This window comes from Xenopus laevis, chromosome 6L, assembly GCF_017654675.1.
Source record: "Xenopus laevis strain J_2021 chromosome 6L, Xenopus_laevis_v10.1, whole genome shotgun sequence".
Taxonomy (NCBI): Eukaryota; Metazoa; Chordata; class Amphibia; order Anura; family Pipidae; genus Xenopus; species Xenopus laevis.
The window spans coordinates 11,379,579-11,405,189 of record NC_054381.1 but is presented as its reverse complement, the minus strand read 5'-3'; the positions used below and the strand labels follow the sequence as shown (position 1 = coordinate 11,405,189).

The window sequence follows — 25,611 nt, the reverse complement described above, 5'->3', positions numbered from 1 at the left end:
AGTAGTAAGTACTGGGAAGCACACAAATTATAGATTTTAAAACATATAGTTCTATCATTGCTGTATAGCCAACAGGTCAATGACCCTCGATCATATACATTATAGATGCACGTTCTTCTGTCCAATTGTGCTGATCTTCATTCTCTGTTCTGTTTCTGTACTTTGCCTCTGGTTTTTGAAATGAGGCCTGGAGAATATACGACAGCACTGAACTTCCTCAGACATTGACATTTTCACATTTAAGGGGCCGTCACTAGGACCATGCGACCACTCATGGCGCCGCTTCCTCAAATCCAGCCCTGATAATTCAGTTACATTTTCTCTGACTGTATAACAATAATAATCCAGATAATGTTGTGGAACTAGCAGGTCCTAATGACAGAGCTTTGCCATAAATAGACCCACATAAGTCAGGTCTCTTTGTCCTAATAAGTGAATTCTTATTTTTAAACTGATTCATTACTACATTTATATTTGATAATTCTCAAACTTTTGTCAGCAAATCACACAGTCAAAGCAGGAACAGGAAGTGACGAGGGGAGGAAATGACATCTTGTACAGTACTGTACACCTTCAGTCACTAGCAACACAACAATATGCATGAAGTAAAAACATAAATATAGGAGAACTAGCACAACATGGACATGTTCTAAAAACTCCAGCACAATTAACTTTGAGAATGCAGAAGCTTTTGACTGAAACACAGCAGTTTAGTTGTGGATTAAATGATAGATTATATAGATATATACATGAACTCTAAATAGCAGGACCAAATCAAGGGAAGTGATAGTGACCTTTTAAGGGAGATTCAGCTAAACAAACAACCAGAAACTGGTGCCATTGTGCCAATGTTGACTTGCATTTTGCCTTTGGTGAGAGGGTTTTAGGTTGGAAATTGCAATAGAGCTTGTGTCTAATTTTCTTGTCAAACCAGAATTTTCACCTGAAGTAACTGCAATGATTCTTCACTGAGAGGGCATATAGGCTTGGAATCAGGGATGCACCAAATCCAGGATTCAGTTTGGGATCTGGCCAGGATTCGGCCTTTTTCAGCAGTATTCCGATTCGGCCGAATCCTTCTTGCCAGCTGAACCGAATCTGAATCCTAATTTGCATATTCAAATTAGGGTTGAGGTGAGAAATCGCTTGACTTTTTGTCACAAAACAAGGAAGTACACATTTTTTTCCCCTTCCCGCCCCTAATTTGCATATGACCATATAAAGGCACAAGCCTGCAGGCTGAGTTATACAGGGAACTCGTATTATAAGGGATAATGTACCCCCTACTGTAAATGATAAGGATATTACAAGTCACTGAGGGGTTGTTCTGTGACCATATAAAGGCACAAGGCTGCAGGCTGAGTTATACAGGGAACTCTGAGTATCACTCATGTATTATACGTGATAATGTACCCCTACATTAAAATAAAAGTTTCTCAATAAAATAAAAGTTTGTACCATGTGTAGTAACCCATAGCAACCAATCACAAACCGACGATGTATTGGTCACCTGCTTGAATATGAACATCTGTTTCCTTGCCATAGATACTACATAGATTACTAGACTTGGCTCCTGCTTAATAAAGAGTGAGAATAGAGTTTACTGCAAATTATCAGAGGGAGATTTCACAACATTCAATTGAGTTGTGTAGGGTTTTTATAGGATTTATAAGGGGCATATTAATTACTGGTCAAGCTCTTACTTTTACCCCTTTAAACATGCCCCTAATTTAGAAAATAGTGGGGGTTTGCATGGAGGGACCTTCTATTGTAAATTCCACTGAAGCAGGGACTGATTGCAATCATGTGTAATCTCTGTAAATTATTGTGTAACATCAGCGCTGTAAAAATAAAGGATAATAATTTAAAAAGTGAAGTGTAATTGAAACTAATCCTGTTTTTATTTTCTTCTTTAGCTCTACCGGTTCTCATTTAACTTCCTAGCTTGTTTCTATAGTAACCAATATGGCCATTATGACATCATCCACACACCAGGTGTGACCTTCATACTCAAAATTATGTCACAAAGCGGTTGCTACAGTAACTGACAATGGCATTATGACATCATCAACAGAGTTTATATGTAGAGTGAGTTTCACATTCACAGCTCAGTTTGCTTTTAGAAGCTTACCATGTTACATCTGATTATCTTATTCTATCTATCTATTTTAAAAAGACTTATATTCTTTAATAATATTCTTGATATTGCTGAAAATATGAAAAACAACATAGACAAAAGAACTGTGAGTATAGAAAAAATGCAATTATCTACGGGGCAGGGGATACGGGATTCTATAGATTAAGGGGGTGATTTATCAACATTCAAAATCAAATTTCTTTGCCCCAAAATTCTAATTATTTTTTCAAAACCTCTAATGTTTGATATTTATTAAGTACAAAAAAACTTGAAAAACTATCATGTAAAATGTTGGCATCTAAAAGCTTGCGATGTCATTGAGAAGTTAAAAGGAGTTGTTCTAAACAAAATTCAAGCAATTTTTTAATTCGATATTCGAGCATGAACACAAGTTCAATAAAAATATGATAACCATTTAAATAAATACGTTTGTTAATGATGTTACAAGGTTACAATATTGTGTTGTTAGAAAAGCCGTTTGAGCAACTCTCCTATAAGGTATTATGCCGATTATATTGCCTTGTGGGATTAGTAAATGGGGTGGGTTATGATAAAATAATTGACATCGTTACATTGCAGCAAATGATTAACATATATGAAAAATATAATAATATTTGAAAGGTTCAATCATTTATTCTTTTCTGTATCTTTGTGCAGGAGAAGAACCATAAGAGTTTTGTGAGACCTTCCTGTGTATCAGTGATGTGTCCCAAGCCTTTTGTATTCATGATGCTGATGGTTATTGCACTACTACCTTCTTGCCAGCCTGCATCAGGTAATTATACAATTCTATTATTTTGCTCTGTCAGTATAAATGAATTCCCCTCTTTTCTTACCTCTCTATATCTAATTACCCTGTGACCATATTGTCTGTACTTTAAGAGTTTTTCGTTTTATTTCTTTCAGCTGTGAAACGGATCACATTATTCCGACACAAAATGACACTTAAGGCGGACAGTCGGAATCTGATCCCATGTATGTTCTACCCAGACCATGCCATCGATCCAGCTGTTCTTCAGTTAGAATGGGGTAAAATTCCCGTAGGTGGGGGGGAGTACACCCCTTTAATCCACCTTTCCAACGGCAGAGTACAAACCTTCCATGACAACAGTAGGAAGTACCAGCTTTTTGTTTCTCTGGTGCCGAGTGGGAACTGTACATTGGTCATCGATGACACTGATACGTCGGACGGTGGAACTTATGAATTGTGGATGTCGGTGAATAAGGTTGTGTATAAGCCCGCTTCCAAGATCAAAATCGACATTTTGGATGACAAGAAACCTTCTTGTGAGTCTTTCAAACGTCATATTTTAAAATGAAGAAATGGGGAAATTGCTGCTGTTTTTAATGTGGGGCTTAAAGTGATCTCATTTAAATGTGCAATTTTAGTGTTGAATGTGTGGGACCTTCTCTTGCACGGGCATTAAAATGACTGGCACATACTACTTGCCGGTTATATCTGTCATTTCATGCCATTTCCACTCCTCACTCACCCATCTTTGTTTTTTTTTTTACAGCTCGGGCACTTTGGTCCGACATAATTAAAACACTGAAAGATAATTTGAAGGGAGAAGCAGAAACGACTACGAATACTCCAATTACTACAGATACTCCAATTACTACAACTACTACAAAAACGACTTCACAAACTCCAACTACTCCAACGGCTATAACTACTCCAACACCTACTAGAGCTACTATAAAAGCGCCGACTACTACTACTACAACCAGTATAATGACTAGTACAGAGCCGGCAGTTGCAAACAGTGATGCTGTCGAGAGGGCGTTAGTTATATCGGTGATGGTGATTGGACCGATTCTTGTGATAACCTCAATCATATCAGGAGTTGGAATGTAAGTCAGCCACACAATTACCTGTAGATATTTTTAAAATTTAAATGAATCAATGATTCACTTTTCCAAAGAATTATAGATTCTTTAAAGGACATAGATACAAAAATATTATACTAATAATAACACCCCATTAAAGGAACAGTAACACCAAAAAAATAAAAGTGTGAATTATATAAACTATAATAGTGTTATTGAAGCAAACACACCAGTTGTTCTAGTGCACAGTACATTATATTTTAATTACTTTGATACATTTTTTTTTTTTTTGGCATCACCCATAAGAAGGCCTCCATGAGCTGTACACTTTTTTTTTGTCTTTTTACAGTTATATGTATGTGACACTGAGGAAGAAACGTTCATCTAGAGATGTAGAGAACCCAGAAGTGAGCACACTAGCATCACAGCCCTCCAGGTATGTAAGCCAGAAATTTCCTCTTAGTTTCCTAAATCCATGAATTTGTGTAGACTTCTGTTTAACTTGGATACAAACAAAGGGTATTTAGTGCATCAGCTTAATCCAAAATGGCCAGTAAAGTTTAATGATAAACATAAGTGATAAGAGATTGTTAACAACAGATTCTTATTTTCAATAATATGTATATGGAATCATGGCATCTAATGTTTAACACTGCACCAATAAGACACATAAGACATGAATAAAACACAGAGCCTATAAATGATTATATAGCCAATGGCAGGGCTGGACACATTTATTATGCTTTTATATCTTTCATAAATAGAAAATTAGAATAGATAATAAAACGATGTTGTTATTTTGTTTATGTAGTACATGCACTGTTCAAATTGAGAATGAAACTCAATCTGATGGTGAAGAGGAGTGTGAAGAAGAAGAAGAAACTAATGATGAGGAGTGTGAAGAAGAAGAAACTAATGATGAGGAGTGTGAAGAAGAAGAAGAAACTAATGATGAGGAGGGTGATGAAGAAGAGACAGAGGAAGAAGAAACAGAAAATATCTGATAAACCTCCGTGATCTATTAAAGGAGACGGAGATGAAGAAAACAATAAAACTGATAAGAATGACAAGAAATAGGACTATTATGAGTCAACAGATGATAAGAACTGAGTGACACAATAAAGTCTTCCTGCTGCGTTTTCTTCATTTTTAATAATTTATTTTACTGTTAAGATTTTATGCATTTTTTTTGAATGTATAAATCAACAAAACAAAATAAAAATTTGAACCTTTGCTCATGACATTCAGATATCTTTGTACTGGCAGCTGGTTTTAAAAAAAATCCTCTCCTATTTGCTTATATACTTAGGGGGTGATTTATCAATGTTTGAATTCAAATTTGTTTGCGCTATAACTTGTCAGTTTGAATTATCCTTTTAAAAATTAGTTTGTATGATATATATATTAAGTATGAAAAATTTACAGAGTTTGAATGTAAAACTTTGGCATCTAAAAGCTATTAAGTTAATGCAGAAGTCTATGGCATTTGTGTTTTTTTTTGTGGTTCTGTGACCAAATAAAAATACAAATCTGCAAGATGAATTATACAGGGAACTCTGAGTATCACTCATGTTTTATAAGGGATAATGTACCCCCTACTGTAAATGATAAGGATATTAGAAGTCACTGAGGGGTTGTTCTGTGACCATATAAAGGCACAAGGCTGCAGGCTGAGTTATGCAGGGAACTCTGAGTATCACTCATGTTTTATAAGGGATAATGTACCCCCTACTGTAAATGATAAGGATATTAGAAGTCACTGAGGGGTTGTTCTGTGACCATATAAAGGCACAAGGCTGCAGGCTGAGTTTTACAGGGAACCCTGAGTATCACTTATGTATTATAAGGGACAATGTACCCCCTACTGTAAATAAGGATATTAGAAGTCACTGAGGGGTTCTGTAACCATATAAAGGCACAAGGCTACAGGCTGAGTTATACAGGGAACTCTTGACTATCACTCATGTATTATAAGGGATAATGTACCCCCTACTGTAAATGATAAGGATATTAGAAGTCACTGAGGGGTTCTGTGACCATATAAAGGCACAAGGCTGCAGGCTGAGTTATACAGGAACTCTTGACTATCACTCATGTAGTATAAGGGATAATGTACCCCCTACTGTAAATGATAAGGATATTAGGGGGTCACTGAGGGGTTCTGTGACCATATAAAGGCACTGGATAACCATATACATTATATACTGAGAGTAGTAAGTACTGGGAAGCACACAAATTATAGATTTTAAAACATATAGTTCTATCATTGCTGTATAGCCAACAGGTCAATGACCCTCGATCATATACATTATAGATGCACGTTCTTCTGTCCAATTGTGCTGATCTTCATTCTCTGTTCTGTTTCTGTACTTTGCCTCTGGTTTTTGAAACGAGGCCTGGAGAATATACGACAGCACTGAACTTCCTCAGACATTGACATTTTCACATTTAAGGGGCCGTCACTAGGACCATGCGACCACTCATGGCGCCGCTTCCTCAAATCCAGCCCTGATAATTCAGTTACATTTTCTCTGACTGTATAACAATAATAATCCAGATAATGTTGTGGAACTAGCAGGTCCTAATGACAGAGCTTTGCCATAAATAGACCCACATAAGTCAGGTCTCTTTGTCCTAATAAGTGAATTCTTATTTTTAAACTGATTCATTACTACATTTATATTTGATAATTCTCAAACTTTTGTCAGCAAATCACACAGTCAAAGCAGGAACAGGAAGTGACGAGGGGAGGAAATGACATCTTGTACAGTACTGTACACCTTCAGTCACTAGCAACACAACAATATGCATGAAGTAAAAACATAAATATAGGAGAACTAGCACAACATGGACATGTTCTAAAAACTCCAGCACAATTAACTTTGAGAATGCAGAAGCTTTTGACTGAAACACAGCAGTTTAGTTGTGGATTAAATGATAGATTATATAGATATATACATGAACTCTAAATAGCAGGACCAAATCAAGGGAAGTGATAGTGACCTTTTAAGGGAGATTCAGCTAAACAAACAACCAGAAACTGGTGCCATTGTGCCAATGTTGACTTGCATTTTGCCTTTGGTGAGAGGGTTTTAGGTTGGAAATTGCAATAGAGCTTGTGTCTAATTTTCTTGTCAAACCAGAATTTTCACCTGAAGTAACTGCAATGATTCTTCACTGAGAGGGCATATAGGCTTGGAATCAGGGATGCACCAAATCCAGGATTCAGTTTGGGATCTGGCCAGGATTCGGCCTTTTTCAGCAGTATTCCGATTCGGCCGAATCCTTCTTGCCAGCTGAACCGAATCTGAATCCTAATTTGCATATTCAAATTAGGGTTGAGGTGAGAAATTGCTTGACTTTTTGTCACAAAACAAGGAAGTACACATTTTTTTCCCCTTCCCGCCCCTAATTTGCATATGACCATATAAAGGCACAAGGCTGCAGGCTGAGTTATACAGGGAACTCGTATTATAAGGGATAATGTACCCCCTACTGTAAATGATAAGGATATTACAAGTCACTGAGGGGTTGTTCTGTGACCATATAAAGGCACAAGGCTGCAGGCTGAGTTATACAGGGAACTCTGAGTATCACTCATGTATTATACGTGATAATGTACCCCTACATTAAAATAAAAGTTTCTCAATAAAATAAAAGTTTGTACCATGTGTAGTAACCCATAGCAACCAATCACAAACCGACGATGTATTGGTCACCTGCTTGAATATGAACATCTGTTTCCTTGCCATAGATACTACATAAATTACTAGACTTGGCTCCTTCTTAATAAAGAGTGAGAATAGAGCTTACTGCAAATTATCAGAGGGAGATTTCACAACATTCAATTGAGTTGTGTAGGGTTTTTATAGGATTTATAAGGGGCATATTAATTACTGGTCAAGCTCTTACTTTTACCCCTTTAAACATGCCCCTAATTTAGAAAATAGTGGGGGTTTGCATGGAGGGACCTTCTATTGTAAATTCCACTGAAGCAGGAACTGATTGCAATCATGTGTAATCTCTTTAAATTATTGTGTAACATCAGCGCTGTAAAAATAAAGGATAATAATTTAAAAAGTGAAGTGTAATTGAAACTAATCCTGTTTTTATTTTCTTCTTTAGCTCTACCGGTTCTCATTTAACTTCCTAGCTTGTTTCTATAGTAACCAATATGGCCATTATGACATCATCCACACACCAGGTGTGACTTTCATACTCAAAATTATGTCACAAAGCGGTTGCTACAGTAACTGACAATGGCATTATGACATCATCAACAGAGTTTATATGTAGAGTGAGTTTCACATTCACAGCTCAGTTTGCTTTTAGAAGCTTACCATGTTACATCTGATTATCTTATTCTATCTATCTATTTTAAAAAGACTTATATTCTTTAATAATATTCTTGATATTGCTGAAAATATGAAAAACAACATAGACAAAAGAACTGTGAGTATAGAAAAAATGCAATTATCTACGGGGCAGGGGATACGGGATTCTATAGATTAAGGGGGTGATTTATCAACATTCAAAATCAAATTTCTTTGCCCCAAAATTCTAATTATTTTTTCAAAACCTCTAATGTTTGATATTTATTAAGTACAAAAAAACTTGAAAAACTATCATGTAAAATGTTGGCATCTAAAAGCTTGCGATGTCATTGAGAAGTTAAAAGGAGTTGTTCTAAACAAAATTCAAGCAATTTTTTAATTCGATATTCGAGCATGAACACAAGTTCAATAAAAATATGATAACCATTTAAATAAATACGTTTGTTAATGATGTTACAAGGTTACAATATTGTGTTGTTAGAAAAGCCGTTTGAGCAACTCTCCTATAAGGTATTATGTCGATTATATCGCCTTGTGGGATTATTAAATGGGGTGGGTTATGATAAAATAATTGACATCGTTACATTGCAGCAAATGATTAACATATATGAAAAATATAATAATATTTGAAAGGTTCAATCATTAATTCTTTTCTGTATCTTTGTGCAGGAGAAGAACCATAAGAGTTTTGTGAGACCTTCCTGTGTATCAGTGATGTGTCCCAAGCCTTTTGTATTCATGATGCTGATGGTTATTGCACTACTACCTTCTTGCCAGCCTGCATCAGGTAATTATACAATTCTATTATTTTGCTCTGTCAGTATAAATGAATTCCCCTCTTTTCTTACCTCTCTATATCTAATTACCCTGTGACCATATTGTCTGTACTTTAAGAGTTTTTCGTTTTATTTCTTTCAGCTGTGAAACGGATCACATTATTCCGACACAAAATGACACTTAAGGCGGACAGTCGGAATCTGATCCCATGTATGTTCTACCCAGACCATGCCATCGATCCAGCTGTTCTTCGATTAGAATGGGGTAAAATTCCCGTAGGTGGGGGGGAGTACACCCCTTTAATCCACCTTTCCAACGGCAGAGTACAAACCTTCCATGACAACAGTAGGAAGTACCAGCTTTTTGTTTCTCTGGTGCCGAGTGGGAACTGTACATTGATCATCGATGACACTGATACGTCGGACGGTGGAACTTATGAATTGTGGATGTCGGTGAATAAGGTTGTGTATAAGCCCGCTTCCAAGATCAAAATCGACATTTTGGATGACAAGAAACCTTCTTGTGAGTCTTTCAAACGTCATATTTTAAAATGAAGAAATGGGGAAATTGCTGCTGTTTTTAATGTGGGGCTTAAAGTGATCTCATTTAAATGTGCAATTTTAGTGTTGAATGTGTGGGACCTTCTCTTGCACGGGCATTAAAATGACTGGCACATACTACTTGCCGGTTATATCTGTCATTTCATGCCATTTCCACTCCTCACTCACCCATCTTTGTTTTTTTTTTTACAGCTCGGGCACTTTGGTCCGACATAATTAAAACACTGAAAGATAATTTGAAGGGAGAAGCAGAAACGACTACGAATACTCCAATTACTACAGATACTCCAATTACTACAACTACTACAAAAACGACTTCACAAACTCCAACTACTCCAACGGCTAGAACTACTCCAACACCTACTAGAGCTACTATAAAAGCGCCGACTACTACTACTACAACCAGTATAATGACTAGTACAGAGCCAGCAGTTGCAAACAGTGATGCTGTCGAGAGGGCGTTAGTTATATCGGTGATGGTGATTGGACCGATTCTTGTGATAACCTCAATCATATCAGGAGTTGGAATGTAAGTCAGCCACACAATTACCTGTAGATATTTTTAAAATTTAAATGAATCAATGATTCACTTTTCCAAAGAATTATAGATTCTTTAAAGGACATAGATACAAAAATATTATACTAATAATAACACCCCATTAAAGGAACAGTAACACCAAAAAAATAAAAGTGTGAATTATATAAACTATAATAGTGTTATTGAAGCAAACACACCAGTTGTTCTAGTGCACAGTACATTATATTTTAATTACTTTGATACATTTTTTTTTTTTTGGCATCACCTATAAGAAGGCCTCCATGAGCTGTACACTTTTTTTTTTGTCTTTTTACAGTTATATGTATGTGACACTGAGGAAGAAACGTTCATCTAGAGATGTAGAGAACCCAGAAGTGAGCACACTAGCATCACAGCCCTCCAGGTATGTAAGCCAGAAATTTCCTCTTAGTTTCCTAAATCCATGAATTTGTGTAGACTTCTGTTTAACTTGGATACAAACAAAGGGTATTTAGTGCATCAGCTTAATCCAAAATGGCCAGTAAAGTTTAATGATAAACATAAGTGATAAGAGATTGTTAACAACAGATTCTTATTTTCAATAATATGTATATGGAATCATGGCATCTAATGTTTAACACTGCACCAATAAGACACATAAGACATGAATAAAACACAGAGCCTATAAATGATTATATAGCCAATGGGAGGGCTGGACACATTTATTATGCTTTTATATCTTTCATAAATAGAAAATTAGAATAGATAATAAAACGATGTTGTTATTTTGTTTATGTAGTACATGCACTGTTCAAATTGAGAATGAAACTCAATCTGATGGCGAAGAGGAGTGTGAAGAAGAAGAAGAAACTAATGATGAGGAGTGTGAAGAAGAAGAAACTAATGATGAGGAGTGTGAAGAAGAAGAAGAAACTAATGATGAGGAGGGTGATGAAGAAGAGACAGAGGAAGAAGAAACAGAAAATATCTGATAAACCTCCGTGATCTATTAAAGGAGACGGAGATGAAGAAAACAATAAAACTGATGAGAATGACAAGAAATAGGACTATTATGAGTCAACAGATGATAAGAACTGAGTGACACAATAAAGTCTTCCTGCTGCATTTTCTTCATTTTTAATAATTTATTTTACTGTTAAGATTTTATGCATTTTTTTTGAATGTATAAATCAACAAAACAAAATAAAAATTTGAACCTTTGCTCATGACATTCAGATATCTTTGTACTGGCAGCTGGTTTTAAAAAAAAATCCTCTCCTATTTGCTTATATACTTAGGGGGTGATTTATCAATGTTTGAATTCAGATTTGTTTGCGCTATAACTTGTCAGTTTGAATTATCCTTTTAAAAATTAGTTTGTATGATATATATATTAAGTATGAAAAATTTACAGAGTTTGAATGTAAAACTTTGGCATCTAAAAGCTATTAAGTTAATGCAGAAGTCTATGGCATTTGTGTTTTTTTTGTGGTTCTGTGACCAAATAAAAATACAAATCTGCAAGATGAATTATACAGGGAACTCTGAGTATCACTCATGTTTTATAAGGGATAATGTACCCCCTACTGTAAATGATAAGGATATTAGAAGTCGCTGAGGGGTTGTTCTGTGACCATATAAAGGCACAAGGCTGCAGGCTGAGTTATACAGGGAACCCTGAGTATCACTCATGTATTATAAGGGATAATGTACCCCCTACTGTAAATGATAAGGATATTAGAAGTCACTGAGGGGTTGTTCTGTGACCATATAAAGGCACAAGGCTGCAGGCTGAGTTATACAGGGAACTCTGAGTATCACTCATGTATTATAAGGGATAATGTACCCCCTACTGTAAATGATAAGGATATTAGAAGTCACTGAGGGGTTCTGTGACCATATAAAGGCACAAGGCTGCAGGCTGAGTTATACAGGGAACTCTTGACTATCACTCATGTAGTATAAGGGATAATGTACCCCCTACTGTAAATGATAAGGATATTAGGGGGTCACTGAGGGGTTCTGTGATCATATAAAGGCACTGGATAACCATATACATTATATACTGAGAGTAGTAAGTACTGGGAAGCACACAAATTATAGATTTTAAAACATATAGTTCTATCATTGCTGTATAGCCAACAGGGCAATGACCCTCGATCATATACATTATAGATGCACATTCTTCTGTCCAATTGTGCTGATCTTCTGTTTCTGTACTTTGCCTCTGGTTTTTGAAATGAGGCCTGGAGAATATACGCCAGCACTGAACTTCCTCAGACATTGACATTTTCACATTTAAGGGGCCGTCACTAGGACCATGCGACCACTCATGGCGCCACTTCCTCAAATCCAGCCCTGATAATTCAGTTACATTTTCTCTGACTGTATAACAATAATAATCCAGATAATGTTGTGAAACTAGCAGGTCCTAATGACAGAGCTTTGCCATAAATAGACCCACATAAGTCAGGTCTCTTTGTCCTTAAAAGTGAATTTTTATTTTTAAACTTATTCATTACTACATTTATATTTGATAATTCTCAAACTTTTGTCAGCAAATCACACAGTCAAAGCAGGAACAGGAAGTGACGAGGGGAGGAAATGACATCTTGTACAGTACTGTACACCTTCAGTCACTAGCAACACAACAATATGCATGAAGTAAAAACATAAATATAGGAGAACTAGCACAACATGGACATGTTATATAAACTCCAGCACAATTAACTTTGAGAATGCAGAAGCTTTTGACTGAAACACAGCAGTTTAGTTGTGGATTAAATGATAGATTATATAGATATATACATGAACTCTAAATAGCAGGACCAAATCAAGGAAAGTGATAGTGACCTTTTAAGGGAGATTCAGCTTAACAAACAACCAGAAACTGGTGCCATTGTGCCAATGTTGACTTGCATTTTGCCTTTGGTGAGAGGGTTTTAGGTTGGAAATTGCAACAGAGCTTGTGTCTAATTTTCTTGTCAAACCAGAATTTTCACCTGAAGTAACTGAAACGATTCTTCACTGAGAGGGCAGATAGGCTTGGAATCAGGGATGCACTGAATCCAGGATTCAGTTTGGGATCTGGCTAGGATTCGGCCTTTTTCAGCAGTATTCCGATTCGGCCGAATCCTTCTTGCCATCTGAATCGAATCCTAATTTGCATATGCAAATTAGGGTTGAGGCATGAAATCGCTTGACTTTTTGTCACAAAACAAGGAAGTACAAAAAATGTTCCCCCTTCCCATCCCTAATTTGCATATGCAAATTAGGATTTGGGTTCGGTATTCGGCTAAATCTTTCCTGAAGGATTCGGGGGTTCGGCCGACTCCAAAATTGTTGATTCGGTGCATCCCTACTTGGAATGGTTTGTTAGGGGTGCGGTAATGGCCGGTTTCATGTCTTGAACAGGGAATGTCTTGTAAGATAATCAAACTATTCACTGTTACAGTTACTTTTGTAATATATGTTTATATGCCTGAATTTGAGCCGAGGGGTAAGTTTAAAGTTAGGGGCATTTCCCCAGGGGGCAGCTATGCTGGGGGGGAGGGTTTTTTTTTAAAAAGGTTCCATTTTCCTTTAAAACATTGTGAAAACAGGATAGAAATCCAACCAGTTGCATCTAAGTGATACAATAGCCTCGCCCCGATGTCATAACTCCACCGACATCATTGTGCCCACCTCTGATGGCATCATGCCTGTTCTTACATCACTGCCCCGCCCACAATACACAGATTAATTTGCGCGCATGCGAAAATCTGATTTTTGCCCAAAAATCAGGGAAAATCTGCAGAAATCAGATGAATTCTTCAGAGTGACCAGAGACCGGGGGATAGAGCTCAAAAACTGGTAACTCACAAAAAATGGGGGAGGGGGGTTCACAGCTCTGTAGCTAAGGGCAAGGGCCACCCGGACCCATAACCAGTGCACCGAATCTCTCATAAATGAGTAGAGGGCAAATAAGTCATGGCTGCTGTGTGCCTTTACTTTTCCTGGCAACACTTTCAAAGTCAACCTAGTTTTTCACTTACTTGCATGTATTATATAGACCAGCCCTGCTCACTGGTCTTAATCATATCTGCTCTCCATCTGCCATGTTCTCCTTTCCTCCTCTATATCCCCATGTGCCATTCTCTCCCTTATATGCAATTGTCCCACCTTCCCCACTCACATTTTGATGTTTTTCCCCTTTTCCTTTCACTCTACTACTTTTCTGTCTGAAGCACATTTGCTTCAGATCCTTTATCCCCATATATATTAGAGCAGGAAAGCCCTGTTTGGGGAAGAAAGGGGCCAGGGCTAAACTACAAAACTGCATCCTCTCTACTCCCAGCGCCCTAGGAATCTGCCTCATCCTATTTCCGGCCTTGTAAATCACACCACTTGTTCTTGAAAGCATAATCCCTGGTTTTGATAAGTCAACCATGCTTAGCGAATCACACCCTTGAGAAAAATGGACTAACTCATTTGGGGGTATATTTTATAATTTGGGGTTATATATAATTTAATCAATATATTGTATTTGGCATACAAATGAGGATGGTGCAAAGGTCCAGCGCCTGTTAGGGTTAGTCACCCCTGCTTAGTTACTGGCCCAGTTATATCCAAAGGAGAGCCAGGACTGACTACTGGACACCCTGGAAGAACTGCACTCCCTGGAAAAACCGTATGGATACACATGAATGGATTACAAATGTACTGGGATTCATGGACACAACACCAGGGATAACAGATAAGTGCGCACCAACGTAAAGTGTACACAACAAGCAGGGCTTAAGAATGGTTAATAACTGTATTACTTTGTTCTTTACTGATATTCTTTGTATTTGTTTGTTCATAGTTCTGATTTACATGTTCTAGTAAAACAGAGAGTTCCATATTCACTCTTATTATAAATACAACAAGTGTGTCATGTTTACTTTGTATCAGGCTGTTAAAGGAACCCATACCTTGCCAGGCTACCCAGAATTTAACAGCTAATTTGGTACAAAATATATATATATATATATATATATATATATATATATATATATATATATATATATATATATATATATATATATATATACTGTTTGCCTGTTCTTTTATTTAAGAAATACAATTTTTTTTGTTATTGATGTTTCAAATCAGGGAAGCCTCTGTATAATAAACTACTCTGTTTCTGAAAAGATGCTTGGTTGTAGCTGAGGATAGGTAGGGGCTTATTTATACAGAAGACTGCTTTTTTTTTAAGTTTGCACTATGGGATCAGGAAGTAGAATGTGGGGTTAGTTTCATTATGCCCTATTTGGTGTAAGAAATAAAAACCAGATATTTCCTGATTAAAACAATTAGCAAAAAGTATGTTCACCACAAACCATATTCATTGCACCAATGTTGAAATAAGGGTATACTGTCCCTTTACTTATACTGTCCCTTTACTTCTGTACATTATTTTTTTTAAAAAAAAGCCAACTCCAGTTGTATTGCATGTTCCAGAGTGATCCAACTGCATCAATCTTCATAGTTTAAAATATATTATATGAAGACCTAAAAGTTTCTTTCTTTTAAGAAAAGCACATCTTGCTCTGCTATTTGGGGCAGCAAATTTCCATGGGGGGACACTCCACCATTCCATAGGAATTTTAAGGGAAACAGCCATTTCTTTGGTTTTTGGGGAACAAGCCAACCTCTTTCAAAAATATGAAGGAAAACCCTCCATCTTAGATTTTTGAAGGATATTGGTCGCCAAGCCATCCTTCCTCAGCAATTTGGTGGATAGGACATCTTAAGCAATTCATTATCCAATAAGCAAATCAGGGGGCACTCTGGAAAAATTTGAAGAAGTTTATTGCAACATTGGGGCAACAGCATCGTCTTGCGCGTTTTGGGAAGCACTCCCTTAATCATAGGCTTACAGAGGGATATTTATCACTTCCTTCAATTGTTAGTTTCACAGTGACCTCTGCTGGGCTAAACATAGATCCATATTGATACAAATTCTAATCACGTTAATATTTATCCAAGTTTAGAAACCACCTATTTGTGTATTAAAAAAAGGTAAAAAACAGAAACACTCATAAATGACAAAGGGCTTATTATAAGCAGTTTCTCAACTATGGTTAAAATAATATTACCCATTTGGGAAGTTATCAATTTTACTGGAGAACTATAGAGAGGAAATGTATAATGGAACCATATAGGTTCCTTTAATTCCAACCTTGCTCTGGAATTTAGTTGAGAAGCCACCCATTGTCAGTGTTTGGGGACAAATGACAACTCTTTAAAAACTTCAGAAGACAAACTATAATTCCTCAGAGATATGGGATACAAGTCAACCTTGTTTAAAGTTATCACAGTTATTGCCTGTGGCTTTGTGTTGTGCCGTCTTTGTATCCAGTGTATTTATTCCCTGCTCATAAAAACCAGTGCAAAGGCTTCAAATATTCAGCCTAAAAGCACCCATAGTCAACACCAGTAGAAATGTACAAATAGTAGCAGGATTATGATATACGGTACAAGCTGTTGTTCGTAAAATGTATTATCTAGGTGTGTGGCCAAATTGCACAATATCCCACATGGCACCAAATCAGCTGTGAATGGGAAGCCTTATACAGGCCTCATTTTCATCTCAGTGAATTTAAAGGAATAATAAGATTTATAGGTGAGCCAGCAGATGGTATCTATATTATAGTCCTGTACGAGATGGTAAAATCCATTCAAGTTTGCATGATAGCATCTCTTGTACCACCAGGCTCCATGGTCGATGTCAGCGCAGCTAAGCTCATACACATCATTATCCCGGTCCTTTGTGGAGAATTTTGAGTTGTTGGAATAAATCATGGAGTCTCCTGACAGGGGAATAATGAAGAAACATGAATCATTTGCACATTAGACAGTTACTGTAAATGATAAGGATATTAGAAGTCACTGAAGGGTTGTTCACTGAAGGAATTATAAAGACACAAGGCTGCAGGCTGAGTTATACAGTATCACTCATGTATTATAAGGGATAATGTACCCCCTACTGTAAATGATAAGGATATTAGAAGTCACTGAGGGGTTCTGTGACCATATAAAGGCACAAGGCTGCAGGCTAAGTTATACAGGAAACTCTGAGTATCACTCATGTATTATAAGGGATAATGTACCCCCTACTGTAAATAAGGATATTAGAAGTCACTGAGGGGTTGTTCTGTGACCATATAAAGGCACAAGGCTGCAGGCTAAGTTATACAGGGAACTCTGAGTATCACTCATGTATTATAAGGGATAATGTACCCCCTACTGTAAATGATAAGGATATTAGAAGTCACTGAGGGGTTGTTCTGTGACCATATAAAGGCACAAGGCTGCAGGCTGAGTTATACAGGGAACTCTGAGTATCACTCATGTATTATAAGGGATAATGTACCCCCTACTGTAAATGATAAGGATATTGGAAGTCACTGAGGGGTTCTGTGACCATATAAAGGCACAAGGCTGCAGACTGAGTTATACAGGGAACTCTGAATATCACTCATATATTATAAGGGATAATGTACCCCTACTGTAAATGATAAGGATATTAGAAGTCACTGAGGGGTTCTGTGACCATATAAAGGCACAAGGCTGCAGGCTGAGTTATACAGGGAACTCTGAGTATCACTCATGTATTATAAGGGATAATGTACCCCCTACTGTAAATGATAAGGATATTAGAAGTCACTGAGGGGTTGTTCTGTGATCATATAAAGACACCAGGCTGCAGGCTGAGTTATACAGTATCACTCATGTATTATAAGGGATAACATACCCCTACTGCCAGCACAAGGTGCTTTATACAGGTCCAATTGTCCTTCTAAGAGCCTTATATCCTGATATTTTAATAGATGAACACAATTGTTTTTAATAATACACAAATTTAAATGCATCATGTGATACAAGTCACTTCAATAAGTTCAGATGATAAGCAGTTACTTAGCAGTTTTATAAAGACATCTATGGTCATAGGCTCAATTCCCATCTGCAGTTTTCAGCCAGCAGGAAAGCACCTGATCTTGGACATTTGGCCATCTGTCACTATTAATGACAGGGTGATATGGCTATTAATCAAAATGCCCCAAAGCATGTTTCTGGCAAAATTCCACCAGTCACTGCCAGTGAAAGGTCGATTAGTAAATAAAGTGACAGGCCATGATCAGGTGTTTCTCTCTTGGCTGAGAATGTGCCCATGTGCCATGATCCTAAAAGGTTATTTAGCATCTGGTTTAATATGTAAATGGAATCCAAGTGTCAGGATCAGGCAGTGCAGGAACAAGTGGAATCCAGTCCTGTCAATAAATTAATTTGCGGCAAAAGGCGCAAAGCATAATTTTCTTCGTCCGGCTTAAAGACAATGGGGCAAATTCACTCAAGGGTGAAGTGGCTGTCGCTAGCGGCAATTTGCCAGATATTTAATCCACAAGGACATCGCCAATTGACTAACAGGTGTATAGGACAATTCAAAAGAGACCGTCCCTAGCGTTCATTCTCACCCTATAGCCAGGTGACTTTTCACTCTGCGAATGGTGCTCGAAACAAAGATGCGAATTTTACTTCGCCACCTCAAACCTGGCGAACTGATTAAACAAAGCTACATCTGCCTCAGTCTTATGTCAGTGACATCATATCCTGAATTCCTGTATTTATTTCCAGACATTTGAGGGGCATGTAACATTTGTTTTAGGGTTTGCTCATGTCTTTATTTTGTTTCCTTGGACATTTGTAATAAAAAAGTGGCCACTTCGAGCATTTGCACCAACATCTCTAATAAAGACGTCCCTACAACTTTAATGTACCCGCCCTATTCAAATTGACCTAAATGTAAGCGTACTAACGAAGTTTCACTAGGCAGAAATGAGCGTTAGTGAAAATTCGCTATAGAATGCTCGCATAGCCAAAGCAGCGCTAGCATATAATCCCAGCATTCGGCAGCCGAGATGCAACTTTGCATTTTAGTGAATTAGCATATCTGTAACGAATTTGCGTCTGGCAAAGAGATCGCTGCTGAAAATTTGCCCTTTAGTTAATTTGCCCCAACAAGTGTTAGTCACTAAGCACAAACCACTAAAAAAATCTGTGCAAACTCAAATCCAGTAATTAAGAATAGCACTTGGGAAATTAAGGAAAGCATGGGTGTTAGAAGGTTATGAAATAATGCAAGTGACTCTTCTTACCTGCGTCACCAGCAACATATTTACCAATTATTAGTGTGTAATTGTCAGATTCTGGTAAAACCCTGAAAGATGAGTATTTAGCATAAAGGTGTACGTTATCGAAGTCTCTTAGATCAACTCTCATTTCCCACGTTCCTATGAAAAGAAAAAGACTGATTATTGAGGTGAATGCCCAGTAATGCAAATTAATGTTCTTATATTCATTTGCATTTTCCATTCAATTTTGCCTCCCCGGGGGAGACTGTCTCAGATTAATGGGGCACTGGCTCCTCCTGCATAAGGCCCGCCGGCCTAGTCTGACCCTTTATATGTGTAGGAGGTGAGCAATTGGGTTGATTATAACCACACTGTCCATGTACAGCGATCTTATTGGTTCCAAGTACAAAAATGTATCACCCAATCACAGAAGGGGATGCAATAAACAATGAGGGGTCTTTGAACTGTGTGGACGAGAATCATAATTTGCTGTTCAATATGGTTGCAAGGTGGGCATCTCTGGTGTAAATACTAAAATATCTAATAAGTCTAACAACCAGTTATCCAGAAAGCTCCAAATTACGCAAAGCCTGTCTCCCATAGACTCCATTTTATCCAAATAATCCAAAATTTCAAAGATGATTTCCTTTCTCTCTGTAATAATAAAACAGTAGCTTGTACTTGATCCAAACTAATATATAATTAATCCTTATTGGAAGCAAAACCAGCCTATAGGGTTGTTTTATTTTAAATGATTTTTAAAAAACTGAGTTTCTTCATTCTATATCAACCAAATAAGGATTGATTCTGTGCTCCAACAAATGAACTGTACCTGCTGATGTAAAATTGCTGAGATTATCGTTCCCCAACCAGAACTCAGACAGGCGACTGCCAAACCCCTTCTTGTAGGAATCCCAGCCAAGGTAGAAGTCTACTGAGCCATCGTAGCGTCTTTGGAAAACCTGCGCAAGATAAAGAAAGTTACATGTAATCTGGTCCTGGGCTCTGGTTTCTGGCTAAAAGGTCTTGTTATTTCATCTAATAAAGTTCACATTTTTAACGGATTGGTTTTATATTTGATATAGATGAAAAATAATGTAATGTCTGGTGGGAAATATAAAACATTTCTAGTGGCATATATGGTACCTGCTGAACGAAACAAGGTTATTTAAGAAAAACGATTAGGCAAATTGTTGGTACTTACCATCCACCCTCCCCCATCAGTGTCCATATCACACAGCACATGCAGGGGCGCCATGCCATCCGGGTATATCGTGTACCAACCGCTCATTATCACCCCCTGATCCAGCAGCTCCTTGCAGCTCCGTGCAGCTAAAACAATATAACAATGAAACGTCAGATAGAACCCCTATCTTAAAATATGCAAGTTATATAATGGAATAAATAAGGGGGTACCAAATACACTGAAACAGATAATCCTGGACAGGCAATTAATTACATTTATTATACACAGGACCCACTATTTTGCTTCTATTGCTACATCAAGACACCTTGGTGCTTTTTTGAGTCACAGCAATAAATACGGGGTTCACTTGCTGGGGGTTTTTAAGGAACATGATCACCTCCCTCATCAGATCTCATCCCAGTTGAACACGTATGGCAAATACTGGAATTGGGTTTTAAAAATGAAATCCTATTACCATAACAGAGCTCAACTGATGAAGCGATCTCATAAATATAGTTCCCTGTGACCCTTTTGTTGGTACACTCCCCAAATATAATTTTTATCTTCCTTCCTAAGTGCAAATAAATAGCAGTTGGTCATTTTTTAAAGTGACTAAGCCACTCTACATTTTCTCCCAGGGTCGGAGTGGGCCGACTGGCCCCATAAAAAAAAAATTAAACTGCGGCCCGGCTCAGCGGCATTCGCACATGCTTGGGGTCCCGGAAGTTTGGAACCCGGTGGGTCCCCAATGGTCCAGTCCGACCCTGTTTTCTCCGTTATGTTGACCCCTCCCAGTTCCATCGCCCATCCAATTGCTTTCAGTAGACACTGTGATAGTCTCTCCTGAAATAAGTAGGGTGCTATTATTAAATAGAGCTAAATAGAGTTAAGCAGGCAATTTAGCATTTGCACAGGGAAAATTATTCTGATAATTCCTTGGCCTGCTTAATGAACCTAACTGTGTAGCAAAAGAAAGCTGCACTCATCGGCCGAGTCAAAAGGAACTTCTCATTTGAACCAAGTTCCTCAGTAAGAGTGGAGCTGCTTTACAAGTAGCTCAGGGGATCCAATTTCAGCATATTTTGGAATAAATGGTGCCCAAAAGTAATGTACAGGCAGCTATGTTTTAGGCCCAGACAGCTGATCTGAAGCACCAATTATAATTTTCCAATTTATTTTCCCAGTTTCCAGTCTATCATCTCAGCCATATATGGTACTAGAATCCATTAGTCATTTGTTGAACAGTTATTTAGAACTTTTGTGTCAATTTTCTATTATTATTAGTTCGGTAAAAATGGTATCCCATTTCAAGGTGCATAATTTTATCACCAAACCCACTGCCTTTACTTTCTCCTGTTGATAAAAGCACAAGATAATAAGCATTAAGGGGCAGCAGGGTACCTAGAGAAAGACTGTCGAAGATTAGATTAGGACCAAGTAAAAAAAATGCAGTGAAGTCTTAGAGACCATAACAATTTAACACTCAGGGGGTTATTTATCAAAGGTTGAGTTTTAGAGGTTTGTAAGGTTTTTTTAATAACTCCAAATGAACTCACAACTCTAATGTTTTCTAATTGAAGAAAAAACTCGAATGGGAAAAACTTGAATCTGTGAATTCAGGGTGAACAAAAAACTCAAATTTAGCAAGTTTTCTGCTGGAAAAAAACTCAAATTAATTGAGTTTTCAAACATCATGAAGGCTATTAACATCTTCAAATGGCTCATGGGACCTCTGATTCAAGCTATTTCTAGCTTCGGGTATAATAAATATCGAAAAAACTCAAATTTCTTACAAAAACCTGCAATAATTCTAGGTTTTTTAAAAGACCCCTAAAAATTCAAGTTTTTATTTAACTGAAAACTTGTAATCTTCTGCCAAAGACTGCTGTTTACACATCCCTGCAAGTTGTGGTGCAAAATAGCACGTATTTCCTGAATTTGGACACAATTAATTAGGCTTTAGCCAAAAGTAGTTTGTAGCAAACCTCCCCCCCCCCCCAAAAAAAATTAACAACTTCAAAATCAAAAGTTTGGCTTTAAAAAGGATTTAAAAATAAATAAAAAAATCACCTTTTGGACTTTGTGCTCCTCTTTCACCAGGATCACCTGTTTTAACAAATTTTGGAGAATGGATTAAAGAGGAAAATTATATATAAATGCATGTTAGCAGGGGTGCTTCGCCAATGAGGCGAGTTGAGGCTGTCGCCTCAGGCGGCAGCGCCCCAATAGGTACCAGGGGCAGCAAAAATGCTGCTCCTGGTACTTTAAGAGCGAATTTCCGGGGGAGGGGGGGGCAGCAGCAACTGCTGCTGCCTCGGGCAGCGGAGGGGCCAGGATCGCCCCTGCATGTTAGCATAACATAATTTTTATTAAGCATCTCTTTACAGGTATCGCAGTTTAAGCAATACCCGTGCCTTACCCATTGGATAAATAGCCACGGAACTAAATATTAGGGTTACGGGTTCCTCCAGGCATCACTGATATCTTGCACAGGAATAAACCTGAGACCTCAAGCCATTTTAGTGCGCAGGCTCATTTACATTTGTTAAAATGACATCTTTTTTTAAAGGAACAGTTCAGTACAAAAATAAAAACTGGGTAAATAGATAGGCTGTGCAAAATAAAAAATGTATCTAATATAGTTAGTTAGGCTGGAGTGAGTGGATATCTAACATAATAGCCAGAACACTACTTCCTGCTTTTCAGCTCTCTTGCTTTCCACTGATTGGTTACCAGGCAGTAACCAATCAATGACTTGAGGGGGGGGGGAATACAAGTGTCATAACTATAATTATTGGGAGATGCAGGTTCTACTTTTAAAACCAGCCTGGGCTTTAAATTAGTAGCACCAACCTGGAAACCGTGAGGAAGATCCACCCCTTCTCACTCACTATACCAAAGTGTGACAGGACGTGGTCACACACCTCTTGACCAATAATACAACTATGCAAATTACATCTAGCTACGTGGGCATCTGCCCAGCAACTAGGGAGATCAGGAAGTGTAGGAATTTAAAGCCATAGGGACATTAAATTGAGATTTAATTGAATTCCTTGTACAAACCTTTTTCCCCCTTTGCCCCATTGATTCCAGGATCTCCTTTCAGCCCTGACAAGAAACGGAATAAATATTAAGTAGCAATCATTTGCTGAGCTGTCACATGAGAAAGATTCTTTATTCCCTGGATATGCACATGCACTCCAAGGGGCAGATTTATCAACGGTTGAGTGAACTTGAATGACCTCAAAACTCAGATGGAATGGTTTAAGAAAAAACTCAAACATCTACAATAAGAACGAATATTACCCGAAAACTTGAATAGAATTTGAACAGACCTCTAGTCGAGTTTTTTTCTTCAAATAAAATGTTGTCAGGAAGGCTATTAACATCTTCAAATGGGTCAACGGACCTCTGCCATTGACTTCTACATGAACTTGGCAGGTTTAGGGAGGTGACCTACTGAATTCGAGTTACTTCCAGGTATAATAAATCTCAAATTCAACTCAAAAATTTGAATTTCAAATTTTTCAAACCTTAATAAATCTGCCCCAAATATATTGGTATATTCAGAAACCCAGGAGCAGAAATACATTTCTGGTTTCAATTTCCAATAAAGACACTTTTGTCCCATTTGCTTTGTTAGTAATAATAAGCCAGTAGCATGTATTTGATGATAACTAGCTGGGTACAATCAGCACTGCACACAACAGAGCTGATTTATTAACATAGGGGGTTAATTAGAAGACTACTTGCTGATTGGTTGTTATGGGTTACTTCACTTGTGCAATGTAGCACCTGATTGGTTGTTATGGGGTACTTCACTTGTGCAATGTAGCACCTGATTGGTTGTTATGGGGTACTTCACTTGTGCAATGTAGCACCTGATTGGTTGTTATGGGGTACTTCACTTGTGCAATGTAGCACCTGATTGGTTGTTATGGGGTACTTCACTTGTGCAACGTAGCACCTGATTGGTTGTTATGGGGTACTTCTCTTGTGCAATGTAGCACCTGATTGGTTGTTATGGGGTACTTCACTTGTGCAATGTAGCACCTGATTGGTTGTTATGGGGTACTTCACTTGTGCAATGTAGCACCTGATTGGTTGTTATGGGGTACTTCACTTGTGCAATGTAGCACCTATGTTCGTAAACAGGCCAGCATCTGCATCATAAACGGTTTGATCAAACATGAGCAACGCTGGATTTGTCAGAATGACTGAGCCACTAATTATTTCATCTGCACTACTGGGGTGGTAATTCTGAAAATATGGTTCTGGGGATATTTTAAGACATTTTATATGAGGCACTCACCTTGTGGCCCGGGGATTCCAATATCTCCCTTTAGTAGCTGAGTACATGGACGTATCTGGTAATAGGGATCTGGAGTTGGATCTGTGCACAAATTTAAGCAACAAGATAAAAATTTGAATTAATAAATGTCACAATTTGGCAAGTGATAGCTAAATGATTATTTTTCTGGTCATGTTGGGTTCATAAGTGGGTATAAAGGGAAGGAGCCAGATATGATGTAGCACTTGCAGAATATCCTGGCAGGTGAAATGGCTGTTCCAAAAACCTGTTTTTTATACAGTAAATGAATGAATGAATGGTCATATCAGGAATGAAATTAAAACGAATGCTTAGGCCATATATATTGCATTATATAGGGAAAAGTAATACAGTGGACTGCAAGACACTGTGGTGGACTGAGACAGCCTATGGTGAAGTTAAACTCCTTAAATGAGTGCTTTAATGTAGAAAATGATCCCAGCAACAGGTATGATGTTAAAGTATCGTAAACACACACACTCATATACACACATAAACACACATGCACTAACCAACAATCACACACACACAGAGCTCAGCAAAGCCAACAATACTCAATATGTATCTGTAACTTACCTTTCTTGTCCAGAGACACCCAAATAATAAAACCTTGCTTAAAGGGGTGGTTCACCTTTAAGTTAACATTTAGTATGTTATAGAATGGTCAATTTGAAGCAATTTTTCAATTGGTCTTTACTTTAATATCTGCCTTTTTCTTCTAACTCTTTCCAGCTTTCAAATCTAAAAACAAATGCTCTGTAAGGCTAAACATTTATTTTTATTGC

At 37.6% G+C, this 25,611-nt stretch overlaps 3 protein-coding genes across 3 annotated transcripts; 2 read left to right on the top strand and 1 right to left on the bottom strand.

Annotated features, from left to right (window-relative positions):
- Positions 1 to 2,667: 2,667 nt before the first annotated feature.
- Positions 2,668 to 5,437, top strand: LOC121394527 (microtubule-associated protein RP/EB family member 1-like). Its single transcript, XM_041565770.1, has 5 exons — positions 2,668 to 2,912; positions 3,044 to 3,424; positions 3,655 to 3,991; positions 4,317 to 4,403; positions 4,779 to 5,437. Exons 1-5 carry the CDS (start codon positions 2,840 to 2,842, stop codon positions 4,969 to 4,971), a joined length of 1,071 nt encoding a protein of 356 aa, XP_041421704.1. The 5' UTR covers positions 2,668 to 2,839; the 3' UTR covers positions 4,972 to 5,437.
- A 3,407-nt stretch (positions 5,438 to 8,844) lies between these two features.
- LOC121394526 lies at positions 8,845 to 10,662 on the top strand. Its single transcript, XM_041565769.1, has 4 exons — positions 8,845 to 9,088; positions 9,220 to 9,600; positions 9,831 to 10,167; positions 10,493 to 10,662. Exons 1-4 carry the CDS (start codon positions 9,016 to 9,018, stop codon positions 10,620 to 10,622), a joined length of 921 nt encoding a protein of 306 aa, XP_041421703.1. The 5' UTR covers positions 8,845 to 9,015; the 3' UTR covers positions 10,623 to 10,662.
- A 5,308-nt stretch (positions 10,663 to 15,970) lies between these two features.
- Positions 15,971 to 24,920, bottom strand: LOC108718716 (ryncolin-1; the record flags this gene model as incomplete). The annotated part of the gene is made up of 7 exons (XM_018267095.2): positions 15,971 to 16,988; positions 19,335 to 19,469; positions 20,143 to 20,272; positions 20,515 to 20,642; positions 22,567 to 22,602; positions 23,560 to 23,604; positions 24,809 to 24,920. Coding segments are annotated over 7 exons (828 nt in total), but the record flags the coding sequence as incomplete, so codon positions are not given.
- Positions 24,921 to 25,611: the final 691 nt, after the last annotated feature.

What these genes read in the sequence shown, in the direction of transcription:
- LOC121394527 (XM_041565770.1), top strand. Translation starts at nt 2,840, where the DNA reads ATGTGTCCCAAGCCTTTTGTATTCATGATGCTGATGGTTATTGCACTA. An exon ending in GGATGACAAGAAACCTTCTT is followed by an intron (nt 3,425 to 3,654) that starts GTGAGTCTTTCA and finishes TTTTTTTTACAG; the next exon opens with CTCGGGCACTTTGGTCCGAC. An exon ending in CTAGCATCACAGCCCTCCAG is followed by an intron (nt 4,404 to 4,778) that starts GTATGTAAGCCA and finishes TTGTTTATGTAG; the next exon opens with TACATGCACTGTTCAAATTG.
- LOC121394526 (XM_041565769.1), top strand. Translation starts at nt 9,016, where the DNA reads ATGTGTCCCAAGCCTTTTGTATTCATGATGCTGATGGTTATTGCACTA. An exon ending in TTCTTGCCAGCCTGCATCAG is followed by an intron (nt 9,089 to 9,219) that starts GTAATTATACAA and finishes TATTTCTTTCAG; the next exon opens with CTGTGAAACGGATCACATTA. An exon ending in GGATGACAAGAAACCTTCTT is followed by an intron (nt 9,601 to 9,830) that starts GTGAGTCTTTCA and finishes TTTTTTTTACAG; the next exon opens with CTCGGGCACTTTGGTCCGAC.